The 15,357-nt window shown below is 40.9% G+C and overlaps 1 protein-coding gene across 5 annotated transcripts in view; it reads right to left on the reverse strand.

Annotated features, from left to right (window-relative positions):
* Positions 1-15,357, reverse strand: part of SWT1 (SWT1 RNA endoribonuclease homolog) — a 39,158-nt gene that overhangs the window by 23,072 nt on the left and 729 nt on the right. For 3 of the 5 annotated variants that reach the window (XM_068141314.1, XM_068141317.1, XM_068141318.1), the window contains exons 2-12: positions 14,791-14,865; positions 11,244-11,302; positions 10,087-10,897; positions 8,349-8,405; positions 7,610-7,739; positions 7,384-7,485; positions 5,840-6,028; positions 5,215-5,308; positions 3,845-3,981; positions 2,656-2,807; positions 1,425-1,563 (exon numbers count right to left, since the gene is read on the reverse strand). In XM_068141314.1, the coding sequence (XP_067997415.1) occupies positions 1,425-1,563; positions 2,656-2,807; positions 3,845-3,981; positions 5,215-5,308; positions 5,840-6,028; positions 7,384-7,485; positions 7,610-7,739; positions 8,349-8,405; positions 10,087-10,897; positions 11,244-11,302; positions 14,791-14,856 (1,936 nt within the window). In that variant the 5' untranslated portion in view covers positions 14,857-14,865. The remainder of the gene's footprint in view (positions 1-1,424; positions 1,564-2,655; positions 2,808-3,844; positions 3,982-5,214; positions 5,309-5,839; positions 6,029-7,383; positions 7,486-7,609; positions 7,740-8,348; positions 8,406-10,086; positions 10,898-11,243; positions 11,303-14,790; positions 14,866-15,357) is intronic. The other 2 variants (XM_068141315.1, XM_068141316.1) reach the window with 2 other exon arrangements.

Genomic DNA, 15,357 nt, shown 5'->3' on the forward strand with positions numbered 1-15,357 from the left:
ATACAAAGCCTTGAAAATGGTTCAGAAGCTTTAGATAAAACGGCCTCAAGAGAAATGTATGTGAAATGAGGATGACTAACTTGTTAACCAACACTTCCAAATTTACCCCAGGATCAACTGGCATATCTAAAATAATTCTGCATAACAGCAATACCTATGAATATCAAAATCTTAAAGAGACCTTCAAAGAAATGAAAGTGTTTGGGTGCTTTTTTTGTTGGGTGGTTTTGAAAACAAACCTCCCCGTCCTCATCCCTACCATGGCAAGCATCTGTCACAGATCAGTGTTTTAAATCACTTCAACCGCTTGTCAGGGAATCCTGGTACAGATTCTTTCCCTCTGTGGAGTGAGTGGAAGGTCCCTCACTCAGAACAGACACAGCAATATGCTTTTGTGAGGCAGAATGATCATTGGACAGTTTCATCGATTTGATGGCGTCATGGGTTCAGTCAGCTGACTCTGTGCATGAGTATTCAATCCCAGGCTGACAAACTTAAACAGATTTATCAATATTCAATTTGACATCCAGTCTCACCTTATTAATTACTTCATGGAAGAAGTATACAAGGGAGAATTCAGTTACACTCAAGTTAGGATGATTTATAGAGACACTGGATGGTAAGGGAGATCTTCCTGCTGAGCAGGAAGAGTTCAGGTCTCCAAACTCCTTCGTAGAAAGGAGTCTGTGCGGATTGATCCAGATTTAGCCTCAGACTTCCAATAGTTTAGGTCTAAGTACAGGGGAGCAGAGATTATGGGGATAAAACCACTTAACTATTAATCAGGGTGATCTAACAAGATCTACCACAATCAATAAAGAAACTTGGCTAGAGATTGAAGAATGGCAATATTCATATGAGATACACCATATAGTTTCCTAAACCAAACCAGCTGTGCCAGCACTGCACCAGAGCACCCCAAAAAGCCTCAAGGGCTAATACAGCAGCAGCAACCCCTTACTTGGGGTACAATCCTTCATGAGTAACTAATTCATTGCCTCCTTGGCTTAAAAGTTCTTGTCAAGTCTCCCCACTGTGGTCAGGTACAATATTGCTCCCAGGGATTCACTCTTTCTGCTGTTCCTCCCAGTTTGCTTACAATTGCTATATTTGCCTAAGTATTGCACATCCCCCCTGTAAATATATATTCCAACCACACATCAAACCTATTTGATCACTTTCGGCAATTTTTCATATTAACAAAAAATTATTAATATTAAGCTATTACTAGTTTTATTGATATCCCTATTTGACATACTAAGTTAATAAATTCATAACACCCCCTCCACACTGTGGTTTTGTGACATGACTATTTAAACATACAGAGTAGGTGCCTTCTCAAAGTATCTTCTTCTGTAACTACTAAAACCAGAACTTGTGAAGTTTATCACAAGTTAACTATTAAAATTCTCAGAGATCCTTACCTGTACAAAGGTGATTATAGAGACATTCAATGGCTGAAAGTAAACTCCTTGGCACAACATAACCAAAAACAGCCATCCAGTGTTTTTTGTAGCACTTCAGCAGGTTTACTAATGTCCATGGTGGCTTCAAATAGAGTATCTGAAAGACAGTATTTTATCAGTCCAAAGTCTGATTTTCACTTAGATATATTCTGATACATTTCACAACTGATGGGCAATACACAAACTGATGTTCACAACAATCCTCAGCAACATTACAGTTTCTACTTGATGGAGTACAGTGTCTCCTCAGTAATGAGGCTATATACAGACTTAACTAGTCTATCTACTGAAAATTTAAAACCATCACCACTTGTTCTGTCACAACAGGCTCTGCTCAAAAGTCTGTCCCCAGCTTTCTGATTTGCCACAAGAAGGTCCTCCTGAAGCCTTCTCTTCTCTAGGCTGAACTAGCCCAACTCCCTCAGTCTGGCCGCACAGCAGAGGGCTTCCAGCCCTCCCATCATTGCTGTGGCCTCCTCTAGCCCTGCTCCAACAGGTCCATGTCTCCACTGTGCTGAGGACTCCAGAGCTGGCCCTAGCACTGCAGGTGGGGTCTCAGCAGAGCAGAGGAGCAGAATCCCCTCCCTCCACCTGCTGCCCACACTGCTGGGAATCAATCCCAGGATTCATTTGGCTCTGGGCTCGCTCGTGTCCAGCTTTCACCTGCCAATGCCCCCAATTCCTTTTCCACAGGGCAGCTCTCAATCCCTTCATCCCCCAGCCTGGATTGGTAACAGGGATTGCCCCAACCCAGGTGCAAGACCTTGCACTTGGCCTTCTTGAACCTCATGGGGTTTACACAGGTCTACTTCAGCTTCTCCAGTTCCCTAATACAAAACATGATGGAGTAATTTCTTGATGGACATATTTTAAATGGTATGATTTAACCACACTGGAAAAGCTGAAACAGACATTCAATGCAACTAATAAAAAGAGTTGTGAAAATTCACACTGAACAGTCAGCATCCATATAACTGATATAAGAGACTACTAAAACACAGCACCACCACTGCAGGTCATATAGAACAATCATGTTGCAACAGGAATGAGTAAAACCCAACACTGAACTGCTCACTGTCAGTGAACCAAGGCTGTTTGCCTTGGCATGGGTACTGACACTGTTAAAACACTAAGGACACTGAAACCTTTTAATTCTTGAAAGGTCAGGAAAGATGGCAGAAACAAATACCTCCATCCACAGGTTTCCATAAGCAATTTTCATTTCAGTCTCCAAAATACAAGACAAAGCTTCTCCTAAGTTCTTTTCAAGGTCTGGAAGCATATTTGGGAATTGTGCAGTCAGACTAGCATCACCTCTTCCTGTTTTCTCCAATTCTGTAGCTATCAAACCAACAATAACAAAAGGTGCTTATTGCAACTGTGTCTACAGGTAATCTGTATTGAATGTACACAAGTAACTTGTCCCCATAAATAAAGACAGAATGCACTTGATATTTATGTTATAAAGCAGAGGGGCCGCAGCTAATGAGCACTCTTCAGTGGTGGCCCAGTGATAGGAAAAGGAACAATGGGCACAAAATAGAATCCAGGAGGTTCCACCTGAACAGGAGGGAAAAATACTTTGCTGTGAGGGTCCTGGAGCAGGCTGCCCAGAGATGTTGTGGAGTCTCCTTCTCTGGAGAGAATCCAAACCCACCTGGACATTGTGATCCTGGGCAAGCTGCTGTGGGTGTCCCTGCTTTAGCAGGGGAGTTGGACTGGATGATCTCAGAGGTCCCTTCCAACCCCCACCATGATGGGATTCTGTGTAATTTGGTTTCAAGTATTTCCAGTCCTACTGTGGGTATTTTTAATTATGAGCTACTAACAAAGATGATTAATTTCCTCAGAGCATTACTCACTTGTGATCTTACTCCACATTTCTTTTTTTCCTTAAATAAGGCAGATTATATACAGCCAGTGGGGTTATCAGCAAGTACGAGGAGGTCAGTTTGTAGCTCAGGAAAAATGAACAAGCAATCCAAGAACCAAGTTCTGCTGTTTGGGATCAGCATAATATGTAAGGAGTGCTCTTGGTATATTGAATTTGGCAGCTCTTAAGAATGGGACCTAGACTGTCTCAAGAGGGTGAACCTCTTTTCAGCCCAAAAAAAGTTCAGACACCTTTTAAATGGCTATTAACAGAAAAAAAAAATCATGCTATGCTTGTTCTAATATTTGAATTGCCTAGAACTCTGTGACAGATGTTTTAATAAAGGTCTCAAACTCTCAGAAAACCATATTCCTTTGAAAATAAATCCGCCCTAAGCAAAAAGCATTCCCTAAGGATTCCAAGTCTATGAAAGCAGAAAATACTGTCCCTCTTACATCCATTACATGCCTCAAAAAGCAGCATAGTGCACATTAAATAAACTTACCACCTTTTGACTGCTGCAGCTCAGCAGAGTCCTGGTGCCTGTTCATATTCAGATTCCAGAGGGCTTTAACCAAATCAGCTTTGCAGAAGGCCTTGACCTCACTGACAATGGCTTTATTGCATAAATTTTTATCATCCCTAGGAGAAAGGAATTAATTGTTGCCATAAAACTGACGTTCCTACACAGTAAGCAATAAAAGCAACACACTGAAAAATTATCTTTGGGAAGCTTATTTTGTGAGCTTCATTTATAATGAAGTTTTCTTTCCCAAGCAATTAGAAGCAGTTCAAAATATTAAACCAGAACATGAGCTAAAATCACCTGAAAAAATTAGAAGTGAACTGAAAAAATGTTTTAGGATGTATGCTTACTGTAAGAAAAAAAACCAGCTATAAATACAGCACTGATGCACAGCTGCTATGATCTTAGAATGCAAATAAGGTAGTAATTCTAAGATAGAAATATCTGATTTTTTTTTCCACTGCTCTACTGGCCAGATGTGCCCTGCTTGAGCACAACTACTACAAAGACAAGTACAAAGTTGAACCCCAGCACATTCTCCCAAATTCCCATTGCTTACATTGATAATAGGATTTTCAGCTGAAAATCACTTCTGAAGTCACCTCTTGGCCTTTACTCAGAGAAACCCGAAATCACTGCCAACAGCCCTACCAATGCTGTGACTGAAACAGTGATATCAGCAGCCACCCAAACCACACATCAACCTAAACCAACTGCTGTCTAGTGTCTTAACCCCACTTACTAAATTATGCAGGCACAGTTCATACAAGACCAAAGCAAGCTCTTTACAGGACTTGTCAAGGGATATTAACCCTTAATGTATAAAATTGTGAATCAGTGCTCAGAAGTCAGCTGTTACCCTCCAAAAACAAAACAGAGGCAGACCTATCTCCACCTTCCCCCTAGGAGTAACCCTCAATGCTCATCATCCACCCTGAACCAGAGGCAAACCTATCACCATCTCCCCTCTTTCTCAGATCAGCCCCTGTCAATGTTTATCACTGTTCCCAGGCAAAAATACAGTATGCAACTGGATCTCAATCTTTAATACAAATATTCTAATTGTTATGAGTAATCAGAGTAAAACCTGGGAAAGCTATGCTGTAAAAGTGTTACAATTGAATATCAAGTCAAGGTAAATCTATTTCATGCCTCAAGCACCTGAAGGAGAATGTCGACAGTCTGTGTTTTATGACATCCTTCTACTCTAGCTTTTATGACAATGATTGCTCTTCTAAAAGTTTAATTCACAAGCAGCTCTTCATTTTAAGACATAATTTGAAAACAGTGCATTTGGCATGAGACTATTTTACACCTCACAAGTGAGCTAAAACTACACAGGAACTCACGTGCAGAGTACGACAACAGCTTGAGGAAAGAGGTTCTGATACTGTAGACAGCACTGCAAAACACGATCATCATTGTTCTCATCACTCAGGCCATCTGCAAGTTGAGTTAAGACAGTGCTGACATGTTCAGAAGTAACTCAACATAAGAAATACTTCAGTGTCACCATGGTCAAATTGAATGGTCCCCAAACAAGGACACAGAATTATAAGCTAAACACGCATCTGAGCTTCTGGAATTCTTAGGTAGTACTCCACTCAAAAACGTTATGGTTTTGTCAAAAAAAATATCAAGTGAGCCACACATCAATTTGACTAGATTAGATGTTGTGATGACCAAGTCAAAACCAAAAGCACACAACATAGCCTTAGCTCAAAGGTAAAAGCTACTAGAAGAATTTCCCTCACTTATATATATCAATTCTATATCAATAAAGGTGAGAAATGGCTGATAAAACAACAGTGAACAGAGCATTAATCTGAGTAAAGTACTGGATATGGTCTGAAGGCTGCTGTGAGCTATTAGCTAGTTTTAATTAGCAGAGTGAAGACTATATTCAACTCAAAATGTAGTGCCAAGGCTCACACCGGGGGAACTGCAAGGATTAAACACCCACACATCTCTTACACATTTTTTGGGAGGCAAGCTGCATGGACTGCCCCCACAGTTTTGAATCTTGGTTTTTGAGACACCTGTAGATGAACTGGACTGCAGGGATAGCTTTGTCCCGAACGTGCTGCAACATTTTCCCCTTCTTCAGGTTGTCCAACTCTTGTAGAACGACCCAGGGAATTATTAATGCAAGTCTGCCAATGCCTGGAAGGAAAAATAGAACAACACTACCTAAAAACAAAGGCATTTTGAAGAGCCATGCAAACTACTAGGGACAATTTTAATTCAAACATCACTTATATAAGTTTACACTTATCTTTTTGGACAGTAGTTTTCATATCCCATGTCCAAGAGTATCCAAGCATTTAAAAATGAGCTTGGCCATTGAAAAAGGCCAAGTGCTCTCTTTCTAATCTAACTTCTAACTGGCACTGCATGAGTTACACATTAAAATTACAGTATTCGGCAAAAAGAGAGAAGATACAATTTTGATTAACAGGATACTTTGAGCATAGTGTGCAGAAATGTATTTATCAATGCAAATCAGTAGCTAAAGGGTTGGGGAGCAAGAGGATGGGGCCAGACTCTTTTCAGTGGTGCCCAGCAACAGGACAAGGGGCAACAGGCACAAACTGCAACCCAGGAGGTTCTATCTAAACAGAGGAAAAACTTCTTTTCTGTGAGGGTGCTGGAGCCTGGGAGCAGGCTGCCTGGCTCTGCCAGGCAACCCAGTGAGGTTGTGGAGTCTCCTTCTCTGGAAGGAACCCTAAAGATCCTCTAGTTCCAACTGCCCTGCCATGAGCAGGAACACGTTCCACTAGCCCAGTTTGCTCAAGGCACCATCAAGCCTGGTCCAATCTGAACCAATGTGAATTGCTGAGAAACTGCTTGCACATCTCAAGAACTCTGTGATCTTCACCAAGACAGAAATAAAGCACGGGCTGCCTGCTTATCAGACTTTACATGCTTTTAGATTTCTATGGTAAATGATAAATAGAGTGGAAAACATTCCTACCACTAGTAAGAGATTAAATGCTTCAAGTTACCACCTTACATTAGATTAAACTTATTTCCTCTAACAAATCATGCACACTCCTAGAAATGTTGTCCAGGATCACTTTGTATTAGGAAACATTTCCTTACTGAAAGAGATGTCAAGGCCTGGAATAGGTTGCCCAGAAGAGGGGTGGAGTCCCTATCCCTGAAGGGATGAAAAAGTTGTGTAGCCATGGTGCTGAGGGAATATGGCTTAGTGGTGACCTGGCAGTGCTGGTTAATGGTTGGACTCAAGGGTCCTAAAGTTCTGGCCAGCCTAAGTGATTCCACAATTCTCTTGGGTATAAGCACTGTAGGCTCTATGTTCACAGCTGAATTCTCCCTGAGAGGCAGCCTATTTAGATTCACAGTACCAGCCTCTCAGGTATGAGCCTTATATGCTTCTGCATGAAATCTGCTGCCCTTTTAAGAAGCTCAGATTTGATTTTCTTCATGTAGCCTCAAGTTCTTACAAGAGCTGAAGTGTTTTCAAATGTCTTGGTGATCTCCATGGATTCTCATACCTGGTATGTCCTCAGATTTCAGGGATCTGACAAACTCAAGGTGACTAATCATTATATTTGTGTCGATCACCACTAGTATGTTCAGACCAGAACTAAGAGCCTCTGGGGGAAAAAGAAAAGAAGACAACTTGTGAAAAGATCAGTTGCATCCTCTTTGCTCAGACCATCACCTAACTGTTACAACTAGGTGTAAGCAGATAGCAAAGAACATCAAAACATGACGTACCAGCAGAGATATTCAAATCTGGTTCTGGAAGATCTATTTCCATGCTTGTGAGTTCTCCACATGTCTGTACTACAGGCAGTGCCATCCTCTTCTCCACACGAGCAACATGCAGGTCTTCAACTATCTGCATCTACAATGAAACAAATGTGCACATATGACATCAACTGCAAGTAACTGCTTATGAATTGTGCCTGAGAAAGACATCTCCATGAACGCTGCTGTGTTAAAAGCGACAAAAAATTAAGCATGGCAAAGTTGGTAGAGCAAAGCCATGAGATCCTTCTGCACATCCTTCACTATCAGAAGTCCACATAAGCCACTCAGAACACAGCCTAGAAGGAAGGGATTTTTTATGATCTTTCCAACTAGTACCCAAAAGCTTCATTCCTTTTTTTCTACATAGGCTGCAGTTTCCCTGATAGCTGTTTCTTAACAAAAAGTCTATTTTCTTGCTTGAAAGTAAGACACTGATGTAGCCAGAGTATGTAAACAACTATGAAGGTCCACTGTGCTGCAGACAATAACAGCAAGGCAATCTGTCTAGCTCAGAAAGCTCCTGATAGCTGGACTTCAGCAGGTTTGGTGAGGATTTGAAAACAACACTCCACATTTTTTGAAGTCTAGATCATAAGCAAAGAATGCAGAAGAGTAGGAAAGGTCACAGAAGTGCTCAGCTACACAACCTTGGTGCCAGAGTTTTTAATACAACTTACAAGTGTTAAATTAAAGCATTACTAACCTCTTGGTCTGCTTCTGGGCTCTGACTATCTTGTGGAGGTGGCAAGACTTCAAAGCTCTGTAGGAAGAATTTAAAAATGCTGTATCAACACCATCATACATCAAGGGAGACTGAGGAGCCCCATGTCAAGAGTTCTGAAATACAGAATCATATCATCGTTATGGTTGGGAGAGACCTTTAAGATCATTGAGTCCAACCATTCTCTACCTCTATGAAAGCTGGTGCTGAGCCATGTCCCTCAGCACCACATCTCTGCCTCTTTGAAACACCTCCAGAGATGGGAATCCAACCATCTCCCTGGGGAACCTGTTCCAATGTTTGAGAACCACTTCAGTGAAGAAATTTCTTCTTGTGTCCAACCTAAACCTTCCCCCTATTGCAGCTTGAGGCTATTTCCACTTGTCTCATCATTCGTTGCTTGGGAGCCAACCTGGCTCCAACCTCCTTTCAGGGAGTTGTAGAGAGACCTTTTCACTCTTGGCCTCCTTTTCTCCTCTTTAGTGTAAAAGCAGCACACCACTAACCGTTTGGACAGACCTGATGTCCTCGCATTTTTGGTAGGAGTCAGATGTGCGCAGGACCTCAAAACTCTAAAAACAAGTAGGAATGAAGTAGATCATGTCTCAGTCTTTTAGAGAGCTTTTGAGATAACACTGCATATTCCCAAGCCAATTGAATAAATACCAAAGTCTATTTTCAATACCCACCTACAGTCCCACAGGGCTTAAAAGGATGGCTTGTTTTAAAAAATATATGGTAGTTTACACTGCAAGCCTGTTTGTTCAATCTTTTGTGGCTTTATCACTACATGATTCTTCTGGGCTTCCCAGTACAAGACAGACATGAATTTAATGAAGTGACTTGAGCAAAAGGTCACTAAGATGATTAAAGGACTAGAACATGTAATACAAGAGTCAAAGAGCTGGGCCTGCTTGGTCTGAACATTAAAAATCTCACTTTTTTTTATAGTGCTCAAACAGGCTGCCCAAAGAGGGTGTGGAGTCTACATCTTTAGAGATACTCAAAACCTTACTGGGCACAGTCCTTGGCAGTCTGCTCCAGGTGACTCTGCTTGAGCAAGGGGGCTGGACCAGATCTCCAGCAATGTCTACCAACTTCAAGGATTCCATGATTTTGTAGGTGATGGTGCTACCATAACGGGAACTAAAATCTCCTAACGCTAGGCATGTAAAATGGGAACAACAACAACAAAGCAACTACACCCAAGATAAAGCTGAGGTGCAGAGCCAAACACCAGCTGGAGCTCAGAAACAAACCCATCGCAGCCAAAGGTGAAGTCCTGCAGGAAAAGCACAAATTCCGTCCTGGGTTTACAACAAGCTCCCCAGGTATTACTTTGCCAGCAATCAGCACCTGTTTGCCAGGCAAGTTCTCAATACTTCAGCTTATTCATTAAAAAAAAAAAAATGACACAACCACATCAACTCCAAAAAAACCCTGTTGACTTATACAAAAATTAAAATACTCTACCTCCCAGCAGCAACACTATGAAAGCACACGTGTATTACCCAAGGCCTTTGTTTCTTTGGTTTAACCATTTAGCAGAGCAAAGGACCATTCTCACATGGTTTACGTTGGTGGAAGCATTTGTTTGTCAGCGAGGAAATCCTATTTACAACCTACAAGACAACAGTTTCCTTAAATAAAAACTGCCTGCCATCCAGAAACTAGCCTGAAACCTCCACCTGCATAAAGCAATGGACTGGGTTCTCATTACCTGCTTAGAACACGATGCTTCAATGTCCCTTTCTGCAGTCCCTGAATCACCAGTGGCTTTACCCGAATCGGCATCTGTTTTCCTTCGTTTACAGAGGTCCCACCGCTTAGGAGGTTCAGGTGAATAGTGTGATGGTCTGTGTTTCGTCATATGGTGTTTTTTCTTAGGAAATTCCTTGTATCCTTCTTCAGACTCTTCTTCCCAAGGCCTAGGTAGTCTACTTGGCTTCTTAGTGGAAGGTCTGTCTCCATGCACAGTCCTTGTGGAGGTGTCAAATGGTTTTTTGGGAATCCTGACCTCCTCGCTCTGTTTTTTCGCTCCAACTGCTTTTCTGTGTGGTATATGTGAATCAGACACAGGTGACTTAAACTTTTCCACCATTGTTTTTTCTGCTTTTAGCTTTAGCTTGCAGAGTTCAGCAGCTTTCTCTGCTGCCTTCCTCTTCAGTGCCTTGTCCCTCTGAAGTTCAAAGCTATGCCAGAGTTTTTTCCCTTCTGTTCCATCAAAACGACTTCTGCCAGTAGCCCCTACCTCAGCAGCACGTGTACTTTTGCCCTGCTTAATTTCTTTGGCTTTAAACTGGATAACTATTTTCTTTTTCTTTTCAGTTGGGATTAAAGAATTTTCTGTGGTTTTGCTTTGATTTGGAGATTCTCTTTGGGACCTATTTGAAGATTCTCCTCGGGATTTATTTGAGGATTCTCCCCGTGATCTTCTCAAAGATTCTCCTTGTGATCTTCCACTAGTTCCATGAGAAACAGCAGAACTTTGATATTGCTTCTTCTCTTTCTCATCTTTCTCTATTTTAAATCTAAGGAAAGATTATGAAAACAGTAAAGAACAAACCAACAAACAAACATTTGATTTAGGCAGCTACAGCTCAGAATTGATGAGCACAGCTTGTTATGGGGGCTTAAATACAAACTTGCAGCAACATCTGCGTAAAATCCTTTGAAGCAGCAGTTTTAGTATTTACAGCAATTTTATCTTACAAAATTGAGGGGAAAAAGCTATTGGTGTGATACACTACTAAGTCTAATTTCACTTCACCACACAGCTAAGTTTTAGCAGTGGTTTAACTATACATGAAGTGTCTCACCCTAAAATTCCAAGTGTGGAGCAGTTCAGCTCAGTCATACAGAAGAGCAAGAATTTACCTCTGAAGTACTGACTCTCCTTTCATAGTATGTCTGTAAGATCTGGTGTCTTCAGAGTTCTGAAAAAAAGACAAAAATGGGAGGACTTATAGAGGCAACACCAGGTAGAAAGAAAACCTTCATGAGATAGAACAAGATATTATTTCAGACTAGATTCACTAGGATTTTGAGTAAGTTAACCCTGAAAAAGGCTAGAATTTAATATTGAGATTTTATTGTATTTAAGAAAAATGTGAGGAGAAAAGTGAATGTGGCATTGCTATGAATACAGAAAGATCAGCTAACACAGCTAGGATTCACATGTTTCATATACTCTTACAAGTACCAGTATGTAACAAGTTACATTTTTGTGTATTTATAAAAATTCTGAAGGAAAGTTACCTGAGGGATGATTCCAGCTACTCCTATTCAAAGCCAAAGAGAAGACCTGTCTAAGGAGGGTTTTGTCCAGAAAAGATGTGTTACTAATTTTCATCAGATTTACTAACTAGGTGCACCATTGAGAAAGTGGAGTTACACAGATCTGGCATAAGGGAATTCCTCAAACAAAGAGCTGCAACAGTCCCTGTTTAGGAAGCAGTTATATCACTATTTGGCATATCCATACTGCAACTGTTGCATTCGTATTGCGGAATAATTTTATATGCAGTTTCCCCCAAAACTAAAACAGGGTGTAGGAAATCACAAGAGAGATGGGTAACATACATATTATTTAGATAAAGAAGCTTTAGACAGAAAATCTGATGTGGGGAGGATGGAGTTAAAAACTTTGGGACAGACTACGCTTATAACAAACTGGTGTGAAACCAGGCCAACAAGCATGGAAAGGCCTTAAGTAAAGGACAGGATGACCCCAAAGCATAAAATAATCAGAAACAAGACACATTACAAGTAATTTATGTTTTTAGATACTGCTCTTCAATAATAGAGCTTCTTTACACAAACCAGAACAAGATTTGGACAGGGATCAAACCATCAAACCTGTGGAGGTTTTAATACTAAAATCCAACCCTCCAGAAGAAGGGTTTCAATGTCAATGTAAGGACCACCTTAGCATAGTGAACCAGGTAATGGGTGGAGTAGAGGGATTGTGCTGGTTTACACCCATCCTGGGGAGGGGGGAAGGTTTCGAGAGCCCTGCTTCCCCCAGGAGACAAAAGAAACCTGATCCAGGTGGACTTGGCTTCCCCCTCCCAGGAGGAGGGGTCCCCTGGGTCTGAGTTGGTCAGTTCCTCTCCCTGAGTTGGTCAGTTCTTCTTTTCAACCTAGCTCCTTCTTTCCTGAAAAGTCTCTTAAACTCCCTCATTAATTTGGTCATCTTAAAGAAATTTTCTCACTTTCCTCTTCACATTATTGGTTTGGGAAAAATGTCCTCCTGAACAGATTGGTTTAGGTGTTCTGTTTACAGTTCCATGTCTATCATTTCACCTGGCATTATCCAGGCCATCCAGTTCCTCCAGACAGCTCTGTGTAAAGCTGGTCTCGTTTATACTGTGACAAATGCTCTTTCACTCATTATTCTGTAACCTATGGCCATGCTTATACCACACAAAAAACCCTAAAGCCCCCACACAATCGCACCAGAATATGACTCTGCTTAAATGGCTCACTCCCACCTGGAAGAGCTGAAGGTACCTCTTATCCATAGTGTGATCACATTCATTACTATTCAGAGGCTTCCATATCCTTTTGCTATTAAGAATTTGGGTTCTCAGTCATCAGTGCCTACCCATAGTGATATTTAATGCTTTTTCAAACAAACTGAAATCATGGAAGAGTGTGTGAACAACCTGTTGATGTTCAAACTGGTGTAGACATTAGGAACAGCAGTACAAGGTTTTAAGCCAAGTTTTTACCCTTTGCATTACAGAAGTGAAAAAACCACACCACCTCAGGATAAGTTAATGTTAAAAGACTAATCAAATCATGATCAGGAGTTCAGGAAGAAAAAATAAAGAATTGTTGCAAACATTTGGCATGAGCAAAAAACTTCTAACATGTATAACTAGCTCTAAGGCCATATCGTGCTCCTTTATAGACTTCCAAATACTTTTGAGACATTTATGATACACCTGTTGGGAACTAAACTTATCTTAAACCTGACTATATTATGTGCCTTGGTTAACATTAGTATGCAACTTGCTTAGCATGAGTAGCCAATTCCTGAAGCTTTAGGCTGCAAACTGTAAGCCAGAGGTGGGTGAACTCAGGCTGAATTCTTTCTCAGTCACAAAAAGAATAGCTGGGAGTACTTTTGTATGACTCTGATATACTTGTAACTAAGCTAACATGAAATTGTATAAATAATGTTCATGAAGATTGTATGTTTTGCAATACAAGGTAGATTGACCATTACCATCATAGGAAATGAACCATTCTTCAAGAGGATGAAGAGTTCACTCTACCTACAGTCAGTAGAAAACAGATGCTCCAAGTGCAGATGGAACAAAAATGTTATGAAACTGTGTAAGCAGATAAAATTGCCCACACCAAAACCCCAACCATCAAAGAGGGCAAGCAACCATTAAACAATATGACTGGACAAATAGCTTCTCCAAACTGGAAGAAGCTCAATTTAGACTAGACATTTGAAACTAATTCTTCCCCGTGAAGGTGACACACTGGAACAGTTTGCCCAGAGAAGCTGTGGAGACTCCAAGCCTGGAAGTGGTTAAAGCCAGGCTGGATGGGACCTTGGGCAACCTGGTCTAGTAGGAAGTGTCCCTGCCCATAAAAGGGGTTTGGAACTAGATATCTTTAAGATCCTTTCCAACCCAAACCAATCTCTGATGACAAGACACACGCTTGTTAAGTGAACAACTTAGGTAATAGACTATAAAGCTTTAAAAAGTCTTGCTCCAGAGACCCAGCTCAAGCTACCCCTTCTCCTGTACCATTTTGTTAAATTATTTATTTATGAGACTCAAGGTATGAGACTCTACCTTGGAAACTGAGGGTTTGGACTGCACTTAACACTCTGGAAAGTTCATAGGGGAAAAAACATCTAGCAAATGTAACAAAGATCACCACCCCTGTAGCACCTGCATTTCACAAGCAATTCAGTGGAAGCTCACTCTCTAGGTACAAGTACGTACCAGAGTACATTGAGAATTTGGGTCATTGATTTAAGTATCAGTAGTTAAAAGGAAACACACTTGCCTGCTAAAAAGCTGCGGGGTACAACATGAGATTAAGTAGGACATTAAGATACATGATCCAACATACAGAATAATTCGGGAAAACAATAGTATGTTTGGTAACAGTTTCAAGCTCAACTTTCCCCAACCAAGAAAATACATTAAAAAACCCCAAATCTCTTTTCTGATACCCACACTACTCATTGTCTGTGGAGGAAAACTTAAGCTAGCTTTCCCATTAGAACGTGCAGTTAACTGACCAATTAAGCCCTCCTGCTGTTCTTAATCACTCCACCTTTAAATGTGATTCACTCTTCTATCCCAAGACTGCTAAATACATCCTGTTCTTCTCTTGAACACTGGAGTTTCAACTAAAATACTGATAATAGTAATAAGACAGCTGTTCCTACTTTGTCATCCTGGCCATCCAAACAGTCTTCCTTTCCAGTTAATTTCTTCAGTTTCTTTTTAGACATCTTCAAATCCTAACAAAAAACAACGATGCCATTATTATTTATTTCAAGTTTGTATTTCCAGCTGATATACAAATTAAATTTTAACTGCATGGAGAAAGAAACTTTAATACTCTCCTTTTGTTTTCTCATTATAGAGCCACAGCAGATTTCAACAGAGTTAATTATTCACATCTCACTACTAGAGAATGTCACAGAAAAAAAGGATGGCAATTACTGTTCCATCTGCTTTAGTAACATATTTTACACCAGCAAATGCATTAGGCTGAGACAAACACTGAACATTTAGTCACACAATCGTCAAGTTTTAAGCAGTTCCAACTATTTAATTCTCGCCTTAGTCCCCGTCTGCCCCCTTTCCCCTGGGATGGGGGTAACATCGTGACACCTCGCAAACGGCTATTACCCTCTTCAGACACTTAAGTCTTCCGAGCCCGCCGCGAAGAAGCAGAGGTTTACAGAAGGCTGGAACGAAATTTCACCAGAAGCTCCCAAAGCTCTAGA

This window comes from Melanerpes formicivorus, unplaced genomic scaffold, assembly GCF_026170545.1.
Source record: "Melanerpes formicivorus ecotype bairdi unplaced genomic scaffold, bMelFor1.0.p_v2 SCAF_7, whole genome shotgun sequence".
Taxonomy (NCBI): domain Eukaryota; kingdom Metazoa; phylum Chordata; class Aves; order Piciformes; family Picidae; genus Melanerpes; species Melanerpes formicivorus.